This window comes from Exophiala mesophila (genome assembly GCF_000836275.1).
Source record: "Exophiala mesophila strain CBS 40295 unplaced genomic scaffold supercont1.1, whole genome shotgun sequence".
Taxonomy (NCBI): Eukaryota; Fungi; Ascomycota; class Eurotiomycetes; order Chaetothyriales; family Herpotrichiellaceae; genus Exophiala; species Exophiala mesophila.
Genome location: NW_015622504.1, coordinates 1,114,717 through 1,134,597, shown reverse-complemented (window position 1 = coordinate 1,134,597; position 19,881 = coordinate 1,114,717). Strand labels below are relative to the sequence as shown.

At 50.6% G+C, this 19,881-nt stretch overlaps 4 protein-coding genes across 7 annotated transcripts; 2 read left to right on the top strand and 2 right to left on the bottom strand.

Annotated features, from left to right (window-relative positions):
• Positions 1-902: 902 nt before the first annotated feature.
• PV10_00365 (uncharacterized protein) lies at positions 903-4,024 on the bottom strand (the record flags this gene model as incomplete). The annotated part of the gene is made up of 6 exons (XM_016364432.1): positions 903-1,471; positions 2,348-2,581; positions 2,646-3,257; positions 3,306-3,528; positions 3,584-3,915; positions 3,964-4,024. The coding sequence occupies 6 exons, from the start codon at positions 4,022-4,024 to the stop codon at positions 903-905; spliced, it is 2,031 nt and encodes a 676-aa protein (XP_016228081.1).
• Positions 4,025-10,191: 6,167 nt separating this feature from the next.
• On the top strand, positions 10,192-11,644 carry PV10_00364 (uncharacterized protein; the record flags this gene model as incomplete). Its single annotated transcript, XM_016364431.1, has 4 exons — positions 10,192-10,509; positions 10,570-10,764; positions 10,843-11,543; positions 11,593-11,644. The coding sequence occupies 4 exons, from the start codon at positions 10,192-10,194 to the stop codon at positions 11,642-11,644; spliced, it is 1,266 nt and encodes a 421-aa protein (XP_016228080.1).
• Positions 11,645-15,992: 4,348 nt separating this feature from the next.
• PV10_00363 (uncharacterized protein) lies at positions 15,993-17,147 on the top strand (the record flags this gene model as incomplete). Its single annotated transcript, XM_016364430.1, has 3 exons — positions 15,993-16,675; positions 16,716-16,795; positions 16,852-17,147. 3 exons carry the CDS (start codon positions 15,993-15,995, stop codon positions 17,145-17,147), a joined length of 1,059 nt encoding a protein of 352 aa, XP_016228079.1.
• Positions 17,090-19,553, bottom strand: PV10_00362. 4 transcript variants are annotated; one of them, XM_016364426.1, is made up of 7 exons: positions 19,118-19,553; positions 18,583-19,066; positions 18,498-18,532; positions 18,179-18,444; positions 17,683-18,132; positions 17,566-17,632; positions 17,090-17,414 (listed from the first exon to the last, which is right to left on the bottom strand). In XM_016364426.1, exons 1-7 carry the CDS (start codon positions 19,421-19,423, stop codon positions 17,322-17,324), a joined length of 1,701 nt encoding a protein of 566 aa, XP_016228075.1. In that variant the 5' UTR covers positions 19,424-19,553; the 3' UTR covers positions 17,090-17,321. The 4 variants fall into 4 exon arrangements, with proteins under 4 accessions (XP_016228075.1, XP_016228076.1, XP_016228078.1 ...); XM_016364427.1 differs by having other exon boundaries at positions 17,090-17,632; XM_016364429.1 differs by having other exon boundaries at positions 17,090-17,632; positions 18,583-19,553.
• Positions 19,554-19,881: the final 328 nt, after the last annotated feature.

The window sequence follows — 19,881 nt, the reverse complement described above, 5'->3', positions numbered from 1 at the left end:
GTATGCTGCCCTCGCAAGAAGCAAGCCATTCTGTTAGTTGTGGTCAGGGCCAGAAACTAACCTCATGGATAGTCGAATGCCATATCCTCCCCGTCTCGATCAACTCAAGGCTGTGCAAGAACTACATGTCCATACTGAGCTCACATACACACTGGTACGGAATGGGTTCTTTCTGGATTACCTGGGCCTTCCATACGCAGAGACCCATTTGCATCCACTATACTTCATCTTGGATCTTCGTTCTGGAGAGGCGGCTGTTCCGGGGGATGGAAGCGCCGCGGCAGTTTTCACACATACAAGAGATGTGGGCAGACTCGTGGCCACACTACTTGAAGTTGCTGCAGACAAGTGGCCACTTGAATCTGCTGTGATTGGTGAAAGAATCGTCTTGAATGATCTGCTGTTCCTGGCGGAAAAGGTCACAGGTATGGAGACTTGTTTCGGAATTGTCGATTCTTAAAGGCTGACAGACTACTCTAGGTCGGCAATTTAAGAAGACCTTTGACCCACTGCAGAAGCTACGAAGAATGAAAACCACCGAGTTGCCGTCGAACAGGCACTGCTATCAATATTTTCCGGGAGGAAAACAGGAACTTGACATGATTATAAGTACTTTGATGGTCGGAATGGCCACTGGTGTCTTCGACATCTCGGGAACCAACCTCCAGACTTTTGCCCCAGAAATTGAGACCATAAAAATTGAGCCTTTCCTGAGTTCATGTTGGGCAAAGGCAGCACAATCGACGCCCGCCTAGCATATCCGGGAAGAGTTTCAACATCAACAGGATTGACTCTCATAACAACACCACCTAGTTCTTAGAGTTGGGTCGATAAGAAAACACCAGCTTGTCGTCCAATTCTCAAAGAGGTCGCGCTATAGCATCCAGATTCCACGCCAGTGCTTACTCGATCTTGGATTGCGCTCCGGGAAATGTGACGCCGGTCCCTTCAAGTGCTTCAGACAGCTTAGCTGGATCAAACCAGGATATAATTTCAACGATCTGGTTGTTCGGTTGACCATTTGTTCTGAGAAGCCAACAATAGTCCTGTTCATAGCTTGCCCCATTCAAGGCTTTCACACCTTCACCCCTCCAATGCACAACCGCCCAGAGGCCATCAACAAATAAATGCTTGACAGTCGGCGGCGGGATTTTTTCCACAATTGCATGCATTGGTTTGAGTACCCTGTCGACGTAGTCTTGTTTACTCTCATAACGCCCCGAAATCGGTGATGACCCATTCGTGGTCCAGATCAAACCATCTGCCAGCGCTTCGGGGAATGCATGATCCCAGTCCACTTTTTTGGCGAATAGATTTTCAATGAATTCCCGAGTCTTAGACGTATTCTCTGCATGAATCTGGTGCGACCAGCTTGCTTCACTATCAGAAGGCTTGGCCATGGTGTTGTTGAGAAGGTGGAAAGGTCGCAAGACTGGAGTGAGGATAGCGCCTTTCACTTCGGATTGATCGTCTGGTCAAGTCAAAGCAGTCAACTCGGAGTTGCTAGATCTAAGAGTCCCAAGATATTCGTTGAAGTTCGAAGCTTAGGCACCTGAAATGCGAAATCGGCAATATTTCGTTCCTTTTCAATGTTCACATATTCGCCGAGTATTGGTAATATGTCCAGTGCTCGGCCATTATCCCCATGTTGACGGCACCGGTCGGCAGGCGAGGCCGATGGAACGCCCCATCCGAGTGCGTCTCCGAGGACCGTGGATGTGACGGACTGGACCCTTCCATGTGTCAGTAAGGACTGATTGTCCAGATGTTAAGTTGGACACTTTGTATCGAAATGCTACATTGAGGATATGCTCCTTGCGGCATAAGTGGACGCGAACAACTGAAGCTTTGCTCGACAGAAGGAGAAGGCTAGTAAAGATGAATGGCAACTTGAAATTCGTCCTATGAACACGAGAATTTGATATCACAAGGTGGATCCTATCGACATATCTTCCATATTACTGTACAACCGTTCTCGAGCAACGAAGGAGTGCAGGAGTGTGTAGGGCCAACTCCTCGACTGTACTTCTATGCTCCAAACAAGGCGCCGTGATTTCCTCCTAGCTCCTCCTCTGATGGTAGATGACTCTAGCGAGGCACATCTCTCAATCTGCTTAGTAGTGACCTTGAACTACGAATTTGTTCCGGAATCCCCTACTGATGAAGTACAAAAGATCTTGGGCCGTGATAATGCTTTCGGGCGTGGATGAACCAGTTGATAACGCCGATAGTCAAAAACCCAACTACCACAACACAGGCATAATCTATAAAGACAAGAAGCAAAAGGAGTTAGCCAACTGAAGCCTCCTGTATGATGCGTGTATGCAAAGGCCATGGTGTAACTTACTCATGGTGTGAGCTGTGACAGGACGACTAGCCGGAAGAAAGAAGAAGGCCGTTGTAACTGACAATGCTACCACTGTTACAATATTGACAGTCCAGCCCACCAAATTCGGAAGCCTGAAAGGACGAGTAGGTGGCAAAGCCAGTGTGGAGCGACGGTTGTATAGCAAGAACGCGGTCGGGGTCACCAGAGTGATTTGCTGTAACACTATAGCGGTGCCAATCAAGGCATTGTATGCTGTTCCAACCCAACATTAGCTTCCAGATAACACAACAAAAACATGCTGGAGGAGTCGACGCACCGAGCGTGGATACCAAGAAGAGAATCCCGACAAGAAACATCAGGGCAAAATTCAATAGTAAGGCGTTGACTGGCGTATTGAGTCTCTTGTTCAAAGTACTCCATGTGTCAGGGAAGACCAAGGCCTTGTCCAACCCCAGACTGAGTGCCATCATAGAAGCCACCTGCTGGCAAGCAATGCTGCCAATGGGTAGCATTATGATGATTGAGATCGTGAAGGCAATTGCGGGTGCCGTGGATCCCGTTGCCTGTCGCCAAAGCTCGAAGAGTACGAAGCCAGAAGGGCTTGTGAGGACTGACATCACGTCTGAGATCGAGTAGAGAACCGCAAGCACAAAAACAAGGGCAGACAAGAACGAAATCACTAGAGATGCCATGATCGTCTTGGGAACGATGATGGCCGGCCGGTTGACCTCTGCGACCAGATGAGCTGCTCCGTCCAGGGGCATGAAAGCAATGACTGGGCCGGCTAGTCCGATCATGAATTGCGTTCCCAGTGACCAGCCAGAACCAGACTCTGTAGCCAACCACACATATGAAGAAGGTTGTTTGTCGTGTTGCATGGCCAGACACGTTACTGTGATGACCACGAAAGACACCAAGCTCAGAACGACTGTGATGGTTAGTTACCCTGGATCTATGGATGTTCAGAGTTACCTACACCCGAACTCATAAAGCTTTCCTAGCCCTTTGTGAAAAAAGAGGTTGAATAGAAGGGCGATGAGATTCATAGCCTCATAAATCACAAAGAACAACCAAGGTTTCATGACAAAGTCTGGGTTGGCGTTGAGTGCGAGAGCGTTGATGCTGTTGGAAACGGCGCCCATGCTCGAAGCGCACATCATTAACCAGGACAGCCAGCTGATGAAGCCGCAAAAATAGCTCTAGTAATGGAGAATCAGACACAGCAGGAGGCACTCAGTCAGGAAAGAGACTTACAGCAGCACGATTGACGCCTTTCGGGGCCAAGATCGACGTCCAGTGGTACTGGCCGCCGGTAGTAGGATAGGCGGACACAAGCTCACAGAGGGTCAACCCGACGCAACTGTAGATGACCGTGGTCAATATAAGACCCCAGACAGTATTCATCGGGCCATAAAAAAGCGATATGGCCAAGTTAGCGGCAACAACCAGCCAGCTATTACTGATGCTGTAGCCTGCTGACAGAATTCCATAGACAGACAAATCCCTCTTCATGCCCAGTGACTGACATGGTCCTATACTGTCCCAGGAGCCATCCTCTTGGGCTGCAGAGACCCCAGACTCGACACCTGCAGATTCATTAATGGAGGCTCGACTGGGTAGGGCCGGGTGCATACTATTCTTTGAGTCCGACGTACTGCTTTGGAGCTGAGACGCTGAAGGTTCTTCAACAGCCATACTGAGAGGCTTCGACACTGGTTCTGTGCTTCAATCCACGCGGAACTGAAAGACCTTTCATCACATCAGGAGAGGAGCAAACCAGCCAGATTTAACAACTGCAGCCATGGACTGCCCGGGCCAGGATGGACGAGCAAAAGCTTTGGGGAAGTCAGCGGCCCCGGATTTCCGGGCAGCGTCAAGATTGGTAGCTTATCAACCTGAAGCTAATTCTGAAAGTCCAACAAGGTTTCGATAACACTATTGATAAGATATTAGTTATGGATCACAGGGTCGGATATCTCTCCGGATAATTTGTTCGTGCTGATTGTGATGGCTGATTGTCATCCTGTCCACGCAAAGACTGAGATGGGCATCAACAGCTGTTTTGCGTTCTCAAAACTGATATGAAGTCTCAGCCCGAGAGAGTTTCAGCGCCAAGATGCTTCCCCGCCTCTGTGGTACGTGCCCGGTAGGAGTGAGCCCGGCTTAGGGGTGTATGGGATCGAACTGGAAATTGATCAAACGTTTCCAGTCTGCTTAAACCGGAAAGTCAATACATTGACTCGTCTACCACTGCCTACTTGTTTTTTCGTCCTCGGTTGTAAGACCTGAGACTGCCTTCGGTTTCTCGGAAATCTCCCGGTAGTTACCTGGCGGTGTTGGATCGAAGCTAATTCAAAGCGCCCTTGCAAAAGACTCGACGCTGTCCTCTCGTTCAGTTCCCCGTATGGCCCTCCAATCTTTCTGGGGAGTCCTAGTCGGCCCCTTTCGCCATGCGCGATTTCAGCAATATCTCGCCTTCAGGGTCAGGTGATACCTTAATCGTAGAGACGCGTAGTTAGAGGAGGGTTTCATCTGACAGAAAGCTCTTGCAAAAGCCGAAACACGAAAAGGGAGACTCACGATGGCTTCAAACCTCTGGTCCGCTGGTCGCTTCTGCCCTTCTCCCAGTTTGATATCATAGTTCATCAGAATTTCCGCCACTATCAATTTGATGTTGATATGTCCTAGGTACCTGCCAGGGCAGGCATGACGGCCAAAACCGAACGACAGATCATTGAGGCCAACGCTAACGTAGAGGTGCTTGTTCTCCTCTCCGGGTTTCCGTCGCTGGCGATAGAAGCGAAGACCATCAAAGTTTTGAGCATCAGGATAGATGCCTTCATCGACTTGAATGGCAGCAGTGGGCGCCTCGAGTTTTGTTCCCTTCGGAATAAAGAGGCCGTTGGAAAGGGTGATGTCTGCTGTAGCCGCGCGTTGAAAGGTAGCTATGAGAGCAGATTAGTTGCCTGTGAGGTGGTGACCTTTGGAAGACATACACAAGTCTGGCGCGTGAAGTCGCTGACTTTCTTTGATAAAGCTGTCAAGCTTTTTCATTTCGAACACTGCATCCTTGGTAAAGTGCCCATCTTCATCTCGATCGGCCTGTTCAACCTCTTCACGGAGAATTGGAATGTATTCTGGGTTGTCGGCCAGGTCATAGAGCACTTGGACAATCGAGGCAAATGTAGTAACGGTACCAACCGCAACCAATGTCATCTGGTACAGTAGCTGCTTCTCCACATCGTAAGCCATCGCTTCATTCTTGCCGCTGGTCATATAGTCTAGCATGGAGCCGGGCTCTTCAAGGAACTTCCCTCCAAGAGCATTTTTGCGCTTGAGTGATTCTTCGACGAAGGGGCGTGCCCTTCTCCATTGATCGTTGATAGCGGCACGCTCTGGTATGAACCGATGGACAAGAGGTCTCAAGTACGGCGGCCATGCTTTCAGGGCCTTGATGCAGTCAAAGGTCGACAGAACATATCCAGTAGAAGCATCAACCCACTCTTCGCTCTGACTCGCCGCTGTTCCATGAAAGACTCGAGCATTGGAGTGCCCAGCAAGCTTTAACACCCTGTCGTGCACTTTAACGGGAGTCCAATCTGCCACAGAATCTTAGCTAGGTCTTGACCAGGTGCTGAGCGTGCCGTGGACGTACTTTGATATTCACCCATGATCCGCGCTCTGTTCCGAATTACAATCTCATGCATGACAGGCGTAAGTGCTCCTAACTCAAGGTGAGCGCCGAGCTTTAAGGAAATGTTGGAAAAGGCTTACCAAGTGAGGGATTGAACTTGGCCTTGATGGCGTTGACCACATTGTCTGGCGCGCCACCAAAATATGTGTAGTCTTTTTGCATGTCCTGATTCCAGCCAGGATCAGTGCATGAACAAGACTTCGCGCCAGCGTTCTTACATTATCAATGGAAACGACGAAACTCATATGCGGATTGCTTTTCAGCTCGTCGAGGAATCGTACGGGCAACACGAGCTTGATGCCTGCGAGAGGTTGTCAGAAAGCGTCGCTTGCCCACAGCCTCGCCCTGTACATCGCCGTACCATCATTTGTATCCAACCCATAGATTTCATCGCGGTACTAGGACTTGTAAGCGTGGTTTTATGTCGAATGACCTGCCACGGACACTGACCTGTTCATAACCCTTTTCCATCAACTCTTTCGGTGTATAGCAATACGCTAGGCGACGCTTCTTGGAAGATCGCACTTCGTCCTCAAGCAGGATCGGAACCTTCAGCTTTGGACGCAGAAGCTGCCGTCCGAAGACAATTATCAAGCCACAAAGGATGACAATGGTGGCACCAGCACCTGTGTTTCCCAAATTAATGGTTGCTAGCTTCGCGAAACGAGCGCAACCTCCCATAAACATTATATCCTCCACAAGGCTGGACAATGCCATCTTGAGAGGGTATGACCTGCTGGCAATGACCTCAACAAGTGACCAAGGCTACTGCTCGTTGACATACGCAATCTCAGACTCGTAAAATGAGTGTCCCCTGTTCCGACTTGTATGCCTCGTTTAGCTCGCGCCTAACCTAAAACATCAGAGGCCTCGGCAAACTATTTGCAGCGAGATCGATTTTGCAGATGAGAATGAGGCGGTGGTTCTGCAAGAGAACTCCAAACCTGTGGCTGAGGCTCCGGCCATCCCAGCTCACTTCGTTCACGACGGTTGATAGCAGGGGTCGGGTCTGTTGATGACAATGGAAGCCGAAAATTCCGGGCGAGGCCAATAATGGGGGCCCACTATGGGTATCAGTCGCCCGGAGCCGGCTTCCGACCACCCGTATCTTTGACTTCAGATCTGCTTGAATCTGTGCCCTAATGTCGACGCAGCTGGCGCTCAACGTTAGGCCAGTATCAACGGCAGGCCAAAGACCTGTAAACGGCGCACTTCCAGTCCTCAAGACAAGATCAGGCGAGCTAGATACTTGATTTCTCCTGCTAGTGCGTCCTACAACGGCCGTCTATGCTCTCCCCCGCATCAAATCAAAGACGACCTTTAAGACATCATCAGAACGCATAACCATGTACCCCAAAACATTGCTCGGACGAGCAGCCATCGTATCAGGGTCTTCTGCCGGTATTGGAGCTGCCATCGCGCGTGAACTATCAGCGCGAGGGGCCAACATCGTGTTGAACTATCCCTTTCCAGAACTTGAGGCAGAGTGTAAGGCTGTTGGGCAGACCTTGCAGACATCCTGGATCGCTGTCTGCGCAGACCTGTCAACCTTAGAGGGCCCGGAGCTTCTGGTTGACGCTGCCGTCAAGGAGTTTGGCCACATACACATTCTGGTCAACAATGCAGGGGTGGTCCCCCACGGTCCAACTTGGGAAATCGATGGGGCAAAATGGGACAGAGCCATGAATTTGAATGCTCGAGGTACTTTCTTCTTGACCAAAGCGGTGCTGCCGCACCTTACGCCATACCAGCGCTCAAATCCCCCGGAGGCTTCTGGCGTCTTGGGCGGCTCCAGGATAATCTGTATAGGGTCAGGGGCGGGGCGTCTACCACAACCAGATCTAATAGCCTACTCAGCGACCAAAGGCGCGCTCGACTCCATGATCAAGAACTGGGCCAAGGAGCTTCCTCCGATCTATGGGTGCACTGTCAATGGGGTTGCTCCAGGTCCTGTCAACACGAAGACTTTCCGAACAAGCTTCGCACCTGAACTAGAGGAGATTAAGGCAAGCTTTTCGGAGGGCACGCCCTGTGAAGGGAGCGTGGCCGACGAAGATGATATAGCATGGACCGTCGCTTTCCTAGCCGAACCCCGATCCAAGTGGATTAATGGTGAATACATCAATGTCAACGGAGGACTCATGATTATTTGATGGTCAATAAGCTGGCGTCATCTGGGTTGCGCGGGTGATTAGACAGATATTTAATATGGAAAGAACTCATCGTGGGTCATCGGCATCGGAACCGAAGAGATGTTGTACTAGACGAAAAATTGCACACATAAACCACCAAGAAATGACATAAGCCCGCTTAGCACGACATCTCAGAGAGCAAAACTCAGTCAACAGTGTTCCGTATTGCTGCAAAGTGAGGCCCTCCGGCTCTCAAGTGGCTCTAGATTTGCCTTGAATAGGCCAAAGATGGAGTGAAGTAGATCACATTAAAACTGGAACTACAAAATGGAGATATCGAGTTTCTGACATGCCTCCTTAAGCTTCTGCTCATCCCAGGGCTTCTCCTGGTCCGGGAGTGCTTGTCCGGGATACCTCTCCCCGGCCTCCCCAATCAGGGCTTCGATCCCATCACCACTTGCAAAGCTCCAGAATCGAACATACTTCGACGCGAACTCCAGTCTGAAAGCAACCTTGGCCGGCAAAAAGCAGACTTCTCCTGGGCGAACACTGCTGGCTGGCCCGTCACCAATATATACTTTGAGTTCTCCATCGAACATGACCAGGCAATGGTGTGCGGCGAAGGTTAGCTTCCGCTGAAAGACACTAGAACTGTAGGCATTGGAAGACTCGATAGTGCTGATCGCCGACCTGCCACCGCTCTGCTTTGTGGTCATGAATGGGCGTGACAGCACGCCACCCAGCAGCCAACGAGGACCCTTGTTCGCCTTCAAGTAGTAGGGCACCTCGCCATCTGGCAGGATCTCGTCCTTCTCCGACCACTCCGACACCTCGCAGCCAACATGGTCAGGATGCGCGTAGACGTCAAATTCCTCCTCCCAGTTGCCGACCAGGTTTGGAAACATCCCTTGCTTTCTATCGTCCCATTCGGGAAATATCAACCCTTCAAACTTGTCCGACACATGGCGGAAAAAGTTCACCCAGTCACCCGGCGTGATAAGGTCGATGGCCTTTGTCACGGGTCCTTGCGGATATGGTTTGTGGAGGGTTCCCTAACAACGAGAGTCCGTGAGCTCGCTGTAGCTGTACGCAATGATCAATGGGACGCCACTTACAGGGGGGACTGAGGCGAAATCTCCCGGTCCAAGAAGTCGGCATTGATCATCGTTCCAACATAACATGGTGCCCTCTGCCACAAGAAAGATGTCATGGGCATATTTATGATGATGAAATGGCGCCGTGTCATTCTTCACACCGTCCCAGGCGAACACCGCCATGCCATTGTTGGTCTGCTCTTGCGAGGTGAACATACGAAAGACGCTCTTGAACCCAGGAATAGTAAATATTTCGCCCTCCAGTTGGGGCAGAATATAGCTTGAACCATCTGTTGGTGGCTGCTTGACACGAGGGATGGACATTTTACAGTGATTATCTCTGGACTTGTAGGATGTATGGAACATTAACAAGTTGATCAGCTGTTGACAACGAAGAAGTCGCGAGGCGTAAGAAGAGATAATATGTCATGCAGTAGCCCGGCCAGATATGCCCCATTCATTTAGCCCGTGGCACCAGTAACGACTTGTGATTCATTCCATCGTACGGAACAGCTGGTTTCCAACCTGTCAGAATGTTTGAAAAGAAGGTATTTGCTTACTCCCCGAGTGTTGGGAGAGGGACAATTTCATGCATCGTACTTAGATTGTGGAGTTCCGGATTCCGTGGACACTGGCTTCCGGTCGGACGTCGACCGGATCTGGCCCTCTGGTTCTTTCACGACAAAGATCGTTCTAGATCATCGTACATCTGGAGCGTACAACCAGCCAAAACTTCAGTAGTGTCAGGCTCGTACTCCAGTGGGACTTGTGAACATCACAACCTGGTGGGTGACCTTATAGGCCGCTGGTGGAAACAGCATAAGAATAGAAGGCTCCTTTCGCCGACGGCTGCAAAGAGTGACACCATTGGCATACATCTTTCGTTGCCGCTTCAGAATCTAGACCTTCCAACGTTAAATCCATCATCTCTTTCGCGCCACAATGGGCTCTGCGGGCGAAGCTACGTGGAAACAGCTAGACATAGGGGTGATCGGAGGCGGCCTTGGGGGTTTTGCCGCAGCTTTGTCACTTCGTCGAGCTGGCCACAAGGTCGTGGTCTACGAGCGGGCGCACTTTGCTGGTGAGGTTGGGGCTTCCATCAGCTGCGCAGCGAATGGAACGCGATGGCTCGAGGAGTGGAACGTCGATGTCTCCATCGGTAAACCTGTCATTTTGCGGAATCTGATCTCTCGCGACTGGGACACCGGCGCCGAGCAGAACGTCTACGATTTGGGTGATTACAAGGAGAAATGGGGCTACGTAAGTTCTCATATTGCAGGCTTTCACGCGTGCTCAGCGACTCATCGCAGTGGACGTTAGGTTTATTATATGTTCCACCGACAAGATATGCACAAGATGCTCATGGAGGCGGCTCTGGGAGAAGGCGAAGGCATCAGGCCAGAGTTAAAGCTGGACCACAAGTTGACGGACATCGACTTTGAAACCGGACGTATCAAATTCGAGAATGGCACAGAGGTCCAGCACGATGCTGTTGTCGCGGCCGATGGAGTCGGGGTACGTAACCCTTAGGGCGGCCGACCACCCCCTCTCAGAGAGATCCAAGTCCATTCGCTGACAGAAAACGACCTCTAGTCCACCGTTCGTGCAAGAATGGGTATCGTTCCAGACAAAAAGCCTTGCACATCTACTTGTCTCCACGCCAATGTGGACAGAGCACAGGCGCAGGCACTCGGCTTGCCGGACTATGCGAGTAATGATGCGATCGAGTATTGGGGCGGCTATGGGGACGACAAGATCGTCTTCTCGCCATGTCATGAAGGCAAAATTCTATCCTTCTATTGCTTCTTCCCACGTGAGAAAGGAAAGGTGGGAGACGAAGGGTGGAACTATATGGCGTCGTTGGAGGAGCTGCTCGAGCCCTACCCCGAGCTTGACCCCAATGTCATCGCTCATTTGAAGATATCCACCGACATCCGGCCTTGGAGGCTTTGGATCCATCAGGAATATTCCTTCTGGGCCAAAGGGGTGTCTTCGCTAATGGGTGACGCCGCCCATCCCATGATGCCCGACCAAAGCCAGGGAGCATGCCAGGCCATCGAGGATGCAGCAGCCCTTGGCCTCGTTTTCTCCAAGGAGCACTTCCGCGGCGACGTGCCCGAAGCCTTCAAAATTTTCGAAGAGGTCCGCAAACGTCGAGCGACCAAAGTGCAGTCGGCGAGCGCAAGAGCACGGCTGAATATCACTGAACGAATCGGCTTTTCGAGCAACACAAGCAACCAGAAGTATAGCGTTGCCAATGAGCATGAGAAACTCACAATTGATGAGATGAACACGTGGGTTCTCTTTCTCTTGATATATATTAGATGCTGACCTTCTGAGCAGGTACGACATGAAGAGCCATGTAGCAGATGTGTATAGAGCCCACTATCGATGAGAAACACCCTTTTACGCCTGAGATATGCTCCATAATGGAAAGGGCTCTTTCCAGATGAATTGGACGATACTTAAGTTGAAAAAACCCCTACGTAGTTCGGAGTAGACAGGGTTCAGGGTAATATATATGAGGACAATTCGGGTTCTTCGGAAGATATGTCATTACATTGTGTCAATTTTGTTCGATCGACCCAGGGTGAATGCCCATACTGGCTCACCGGACCACAGATGATACGCTCAAGACTAGAAGATAGGATAGGACCAACAGGGTTGTGTCATTTCTACGTAGCAGACAAGACCAGAGTCCTTCTTCAGCTTCATCAAGCTACGTTGATATCAATCTGTTCTGTTCAGCAGCCACCCTAGGCCTTTGTTTGTGTCAACGGCGTAATCTTTACTCTTCGAGTGGGTTGGGAAATTGGCCCAGAATACATGAGGGAGACCTGGATAAATGTCCACCTTGGTTTTAACTCCCCAGTCCTTCCTCAGGACACGTTCGTAGAGCAATCCCTCGTCCCGCAAGATGTCCATGCCACAGATCTGGAAATAATGAGGCGGGAGCTTCTCATGACCGCTGCTCCAATTGAACGGGTTCCAATATTCCGATGAATGATCCGGCTTGTATGCTTCGTCGTACACATCCATCGCGGCCTTGGGAAGTATCGGTGCATCCTTGTTTTGTTCGCGGCTGAGGTATAGGTCTTGGTATGCCTCCGGGACGGCATCGTGGTCGAGAAGAGCAGGAATATTGAGCCAGACTCCTGTGATCGGCGGTGTCATCGCTGTATCTCTTGCAAGGTGAGAGAGTATTGCAGAGATATTGCCTCCGGCGGAAGTGCCCCCGATGATGAGACCCAGGGATGGATTGGCGCCTAGTTGAGAGGCGTTTGCAGCAACCTTAGAGCTGTCTGTCAGAGCCCGTCACTGCACGTGGTATTGCAAACAGGAGGATTGTTCTGTATCACTCACCCAATTTAAAACATCCCAACTGTCGTTCACGGCTGCTGGGAAAGGACTCTCAGGCGCTAATCGATATTCGACGCTGAGTGCCACCGCGCCATAGCGCTGCACCGCTTTGATACAGTTGATGGCATCCATCTCGGGGCTTCCAAAACAGAACCCTCCTCCATGGTAGAGCACCACTAGCGGACTTCCCTGTGGAGGAGGCACGGCTGGTTTGTAGACCAAGCATCGAGCGAGATGGCCATCTCGGCACGGAACAAAGCACTCTTCACCGAGAACCTCTGTTCCAGCTTGACGCAGTGCCTCCGCCGCAAACTGTACGTAGAGTGGCGACCATGCTTTGCGGACAGCTGGAATCCCTGCTACGCTGTTATCTTTGTCGAATCGAGGTTTAGTACCTTGCTGAAGTATCTGCACCGGGGTTGTAAATTTTGTGCTGTCCCTGCAACGATCCCCATGGTGGACGTACCTCGGCCAGTTCTGGATCTATTTGTCCATACACCATCCAACTTTCAGGGTCTTCTATCGAGGCCATGGCGTCTGAGGCAAGTTACTTGCTCCGTAACGAGAGATTCGACCGATGGAATGACAGCCGAGAACTTACAGTCCAATCCTGATGGCTGGCGGAACGGGTTGCATTGTAAGTAGATATCTTTTGCTCAGTCTTGTTCAAATTCATACATCAGATCTACATGCCCTTTGTCGTCGTTACGGGAAGCATCAAATAGCCTGGCTTGGTGGATACTCTCAGGATGCGAGCCTTCTCACTTAGGCTCTCGAGGGGCCGAGGGCGCTATCTATCGGGGGCTCCGGGGCCGGTCTCCGACTTTGTACCAGGTCAGGCCGTACAACGTCCACATTCGCCCAACGAAGACCACGACTGATGAGGGAATATACATCTCAATGGCCCAGCCACGTTCGCTCAGCCCAGAGGCACCAGTATAGATCAAGATGTCGGACGCTGTGACTCAATTGCAGCACCCCCAACTTGGAGCTGTGGCTGGACGGCGAAAGGGCAGGACCGTACAACTTCTTGGGCTCAAATACGGAGTCTTGAAGCATCGGTTTGCCGTGTCAGAGGTCAACCAAGCGAACAACAAGAATGTGATCGACGCGACAAGCTATGGGTATGTGCCTCCACGCAAATCCACCTAGAAAGAATGTCCTTGCACGCCCACTTATAGCAGTAGTGACTGATTGGCGATGCAGCCCGCCTGTGGTCATGCCCCCTGAATCCTGTGACATGGAAATGGCGTTCATACAGCAAACCCTGGACAAGCCGAGAATCCCGCCGCCGTCAGATCTTGAAGGATTGAATTTGAACGTCAGTGTCCCCATTCTCGATGGTGAGCTACCAGGGGCAGACGCCCGCCTGCCAGTCCTCGTCTACGTACATGGAGGTGGCTTTGCTTTCGGATCAAGTTCCTATCCACACTACGATCAAGCTCACATCGTAGACCTCGCTCTCGAGATGGGGCAACCTCTCATTGCGATCAACATCAAGTAAGCAATCGTCTCGGATGCATGGAACGTCCAGACTTCTGACAAACCTAGCTATCGCCTGGGTGTTCCAGGCTTTCTGACCTCCAAGGAGCTCCGTGATTTGGGCGGGTTTGGGACTAACAATGGGCTGCGAGACCAAAAGATAGCTTTCCGATGGATAAAGCAGTATATTTCTGGATTTGGCGGGAACCCACAAGCAATTACTGCCATAGGGCAAAGCGTTGGGGCTGGTAAGTGAAGGCGGTCACTGATGCCGAACCTGACTAATTCAAGAGCAGCCTCCTTAACCTACCATCTTCAATCGCACGAGCCTCTTTTCCACCAGTGCATCCTTCTTGCAGGAACCTTTCTCATGATGAGAGCTGGAGACTTCGACGTGGCCGAAAATGTCTATGATGCGGTTCTCAAAGACCTTGGACTTAGCCACCTGTCTGCATCAGATCGGATCAAGTCGCTTTTGGAGCTTGATCCATCAGAATTTTTCCAGAAGGTCGCCCCAACCATGTTATTAGGCCCTGTCGTCGACAATGACATGATTCCGGGTGTGGCGAGCTTCTCCCACATTGGAGATGAGCGCGGGTTGCCACTTCCTGGTAAGGGCTGGTGCCACCGGCTGATGTCTGTTGATTGTGCATTTGATGTGAGTACAATTTGGTCCATGAGAGATTGAGATCTCTACTTAACAAGGCTAAACAGGGCACTATCATGGCACTGGTCAACCTCAACGCTCGCGAAAGAGGCATCCGTGAGGCATTTCAGGGATTTATCAGATCGAATCCGAAGTTGCAAGCTACGGCGAAGAGCCAGAAGATACTCGATTTCTATGGTATCCGAGAAGACAGTTCCGACCAGGATGCTCTCGCTTCGATAATATCGTTTATAACCGACATCATGTTCTATGCACCGTCGGTGGCAATGGCGCAAACTTGGGAAACGTCTTACCTTTGCCATTTTAACGAAGGCAACCCATGGGAAGGCCTTTATCATGGCCGTGCCAACCATATGCTGGACATTGCATATCTATGGCAAAACTACAACCACACCCTCACACCATCTCAAGAAGCAGTAGCCCGAAAGTTTGCGGAGCATGTTATTGACTTCACGGCAGGTCAAGAACCAGTGCCAAACTTCAAACTTGACCACCAAGTGACTGTATACGGACCCAGTAGCCAGGGTATCAGCTCTCGAGTGAGTCACATGGGAGATGAGGAAGCCACTTCAAGAAGGACTGCATTCTTCAAGCTGGCCGAGGAAGCCGGGGGTCTGGATGTTTTGTTGGATGCTGCATCGCGTTTTCTCATGGGTTGAAAATCCCAGGCCGAGGCCTCTAGGGGCCTAATGAACATCGCTAGGTCTAAGACAACTAAATCTTGCTATATAAATCTTGATTTTTGTGATTAACGAGCAATGAGGACCAGGCAAACACGATCGTATGTGACTTAGCAAGCAATGAAGACATAGATTTTGATTCCCCATTATATGATAGGGGACTTCATCTCCACCCTACCGTTCGAAGTTAAAGGCGTGGGTCCGGCTTGGTACGGATCCCGGCAGGCCTCCCCAAACACTCAATGGGAACCAAGGTCCGAGGAGTTTCCAGGTCCGGTATGCTTATTGTCGATACCAGTGATTCTGGTTGTCATATCCAAAACTGCGAGTGGATCATCACCCTTCTCCACCAAGGGGGAATTCGTCTTGTTTCTCTGGGACAGCGTATCGCTCAAGGTAGGGAATAGATCCCGAAGAAGGACGACCAGAAGGCTGTTCGACTGGAGCCATCTACTTCGTATAAGACACTCTTCTTTAATTCTTGGTCGAGAGAGGCACCCAGCCCGAAGTTGCTTTCCAAGATAGCATTTTCAGTTTTCAAGAACACTGTCAACATGGTAACCAACAAGACACTCATCTTCGCCAAAGCGGCTGTAGGCCAGCCAGTAGCAGGAGAGAACATCGTCTTGGTTGACCGGCCACTAGACTTGGACGAGGTGCCCCCAGGTGGATTTGTGGCTCGCATACTCTACTCGTCCTTTGATCCGTACCTCAGACATAAGTTGGTGGCAGTCGATGAGGCTCGGGAGTTTACGCCGTTCGAAATCAATTCTGCTATCGTCAATGGAGCCATACTCGAAGTATTAAAGGCCGACAAGTCATCAGAATTCAAAGCCGGCGATAAATTGACGGGTATGGCACCTATTGCCGAGTACGCAAGTGTTCAAGAAGAGGAAGCGAAGCAATTCAAATTGCTTCATAATCCGTACAACTTTGACCTCCATCTCTTTTTAGGCCCATTGGGTTTGCCCGGCATCACAGCATATTCTGCTTTTTACGAGATCGCCAAGCCGCAGAAGGGGGAGACGATTTTCATATCAGCGGCCAGTGGTGCTGTCGGACAAATTGTCGGACAACTGGCATTACGAGAAGGACTCACCGTGATAGGAAGTGTTGGGAGCGACGAGAAGCTCGACATCATCAAGAATAAGTTCGGCTTTCAGAGGGGATTCAACTACCGAAAGGTCAAGATCGTGGAGGAACTGAAGCGCCTGGCCCCTCAAGGGATTGATAGTATGTCAAGCAACCTTTCATCCGTTTCTTACCGTTATTAACAGCCTTGCGGTCTATTATGACAATGTTGGTGGTGAGCAGCTCGAAGCAGCGATCGAAGTCTTGAAGGACTGGGGACGAATCGGTGAGTATCCAGAGGATGAGGAGATCAAATGACAAAGCTGACCTGCGATGGTCCAGTTGCTTGCGGTGCCGCGTCCCAATACAGCATCCCCTATGACAAGCAGTACGGCATCAGGAATACCGGAGTGATCGTATCCAAGCGGATCACCTGGCGTGGTTTCACGGTTTTCGACGAGGACTTCTGGATCAAGTACGGCGAGGAACATCAGAAGAACGCCCAGGATTGGATCAAGGACGGGTCCCTGAAACCGGTCATGAGCGTGATAAAGGGCATTGACAATGCGGCAGAAGGACTAGTCAGCCTGTTCAAGGGAGAGAATGTTGGCAAAGCCGTCCTCGAAATCAGCGCATGATGGACACGGTAATCAAACTTGCCTCAGAAAGAAACAAGTAGAACTATTTCGGCCGAATGCACTATACTTTTGCGATTTGTTTGTCCAACTATTAGATTTCTAGGGTACGCCGTAAGGTGATTCTATCCTATACCTTTGGAAATAGGCCGGCTATGACGGAAGATATTAGGTGGATTATGCACCTGCAGCATAGGGCGATGATGCTCTGAGTCTCTCACCAAAGCGGTACAGAAGGAATGGCGCTGGCAGGCCTAGCCCAATTGCAATCTAGAGACCGGCAAGTCAGTTATGATCGACAAATCGATTGAAGGTGCAGCATTGGTGGCGAAACCAGACAAAGGTCCATATCTGTCTCTCCATACACGGCGTGCGTTCAAACAGCGATCTCGAGATGAATTTGTGGTAATTGAGGACTTACAAAGCCAAGCAGTGAGTTCCCCCAGTCCAAATTCAAAGCCGCATACAGATATGGGGCGAAGAGCGGGCTTTCATTTCCATTAGCTTTAGCTGTGCATAAATTTGGTGGAAGACTCACAATCCAAAGCCTGCAAGAGACCGCAGAACAACCGCCGCCGCAATGGCCGAGGCCGCAAATCTTTGGTAAGCATCAACAATGTAAGTCTGAGCACATTGAAAGCCCATAATCGTTCCCGCTGATAGAAGGGCTGCCCCAATGTTGGGGAATATCCAATGTACGCCTGGTCTGGCAGTCCAGCCATAAATGAACAGTCCAATAGGGACAAGAAGCGCTCCAGGTACCATCAATGGGCACCGGAACTCTGGTCGGCCCACGCCACCATTACGCTTCTTAAGAGCAATGTATATACGATCGTTCAAGGGAGCGGCAATTTGACTGCCCATGAAAAATCCAATCCCCAATGACAGATAATTCAAGCCGCCCATCCCCGTGGATTGGTCGTAGATTTCTGCCCAAACCCTTGGAAAGGTGGCTAGTACAAGATACATCAATCCGTACAGGTACGCCCTGCAACATGTCAGTGGGAAGCTAACTCCGAATCGGGATCACTCACATATATATGGCGATGACCTGGATTATGATCTGCGTGCCCAGCAGACGGAATGGACGGATCAAGTTGGTCGCAAGAATGGTGGTCAAAGTCCGACCAGGAATTTCCCATTCGGTACGGAGATCTGGATTGCCCGTCTCTTTGCGAAGTCTTTTCGCCTTCATGCTCAAAATTTTAGGCGCATAGGTCTCGCGTAAGTAGAAGTACCCAAGGCATTGAATTCCGGTATCGACTATCGAAGTTGCCCAGAAACACCATCTCCATGTTGTCTGTCATTCGTCATCGTCAGATGATTGATCATATGTTGAAAAAACACACTCACATTCATTGCAATGAAGCCACCGGCGATCGGTCCCACTGTAACAGGTTAGATGGATTCCATGATTTGCGATCCCGTTTCTACCCACCTGCAGGTCCTAGCAGAGGAGCAAGAGAATATATGCTCATTGACTTCCCTCGTTCCTCGGCCCGCCATGTATCGCTGAGCACACCGCCTCCCAGGGCAAGGGGTGCGCTTCCACCCAGGCCACTGAGGAAACGAAATGCTATCAGCTGGGATTTGGACTGGGCAAACCCACAACCAATATTGAAAGCAAGAAAAAAAGCATTCGCTGATTGGATAACAATGACGCGGCCGTAGATCTCCGAGAGCGGCCCTAGTATCAACGGACCTATGGCATATGCGAGAACAAAAGCTGATAGAGTGAGTGACTTTTCAAGGTCTGATGTGATGTGGAATTCTTCGCCAATCTTGTCTAAAGCTGGAGCGATCATTGACGAGGACACGGGGGAGATGAAGGTGAATGCAGATACGATCAAGGTTGCAGCCCACTTCTTCCGAAACGACCAATTTTTGGGATTTTCGCCATCATCGTCCGAATCCCATGTGACCTAGAATCGCATGAGATATCGGTCCCGGTATTGGCCTAATCAAGAACTCACAATATTGGGATTCTTTACTGGCCCAACGAAAACGTCCTTTTCAGGCTCAATCGCATTGGATTCGAGATCTCGAGAAAACTCGTCTGAGAAGTGAGCGGACGTAGGCTTATCATGACCGGTTGAGGCACGACGGACACTTTCGAGCTCAGTTGCAGTGTTGTAGGAGTGTGAACCAAAATCGTCGATGAACCGTGGAGGATATTGTGTCAGGGGCCTAGACTGGGGAGTGGACCTAGAACGGCTCAGTGGGTTCCTCCACGTTCTCGCTTCGGGTGCGGTGAGGGCTTTCGTTAATTCCGACGACATCCTCGCACAGTCTGGCAAGCTGTGCGAATGAAATTGGAGTCAGAGATGGCCTTCTAGACCGAGGCTCAAGAGAGTCTGACCAGTTGGCGGCAGCCATAGATATTTGTATTTGAATGATTGTCACCGGAGTTGTCGCGTCTTTTCAGCAGCAAAGCCATCGAGTTGCCGCGTTATCCATGGTACATAAATCGCCCCTAAAAGTGTAGCATTGACTTCGCTATGGTTGGTGAGGAAGTCCGGGGGGAAACCAATTGAAGATCAGCCATTCCGGAATTCGGCACGAGACCCAGTTCAAGATGATCATTATTGACCAGATCAATTCATCGACTTCGCCTCTTGTGTCCACACCTGGGGGGAGGCTGCCCAGCGCAAACTTTAAGAGGCCGGTTCAGGGCCTGTCTCAAGTCCGTAAAATCCGATGTAGAGAGATTTTCGCCCTCGGGCCGTTCGTAGAGGCC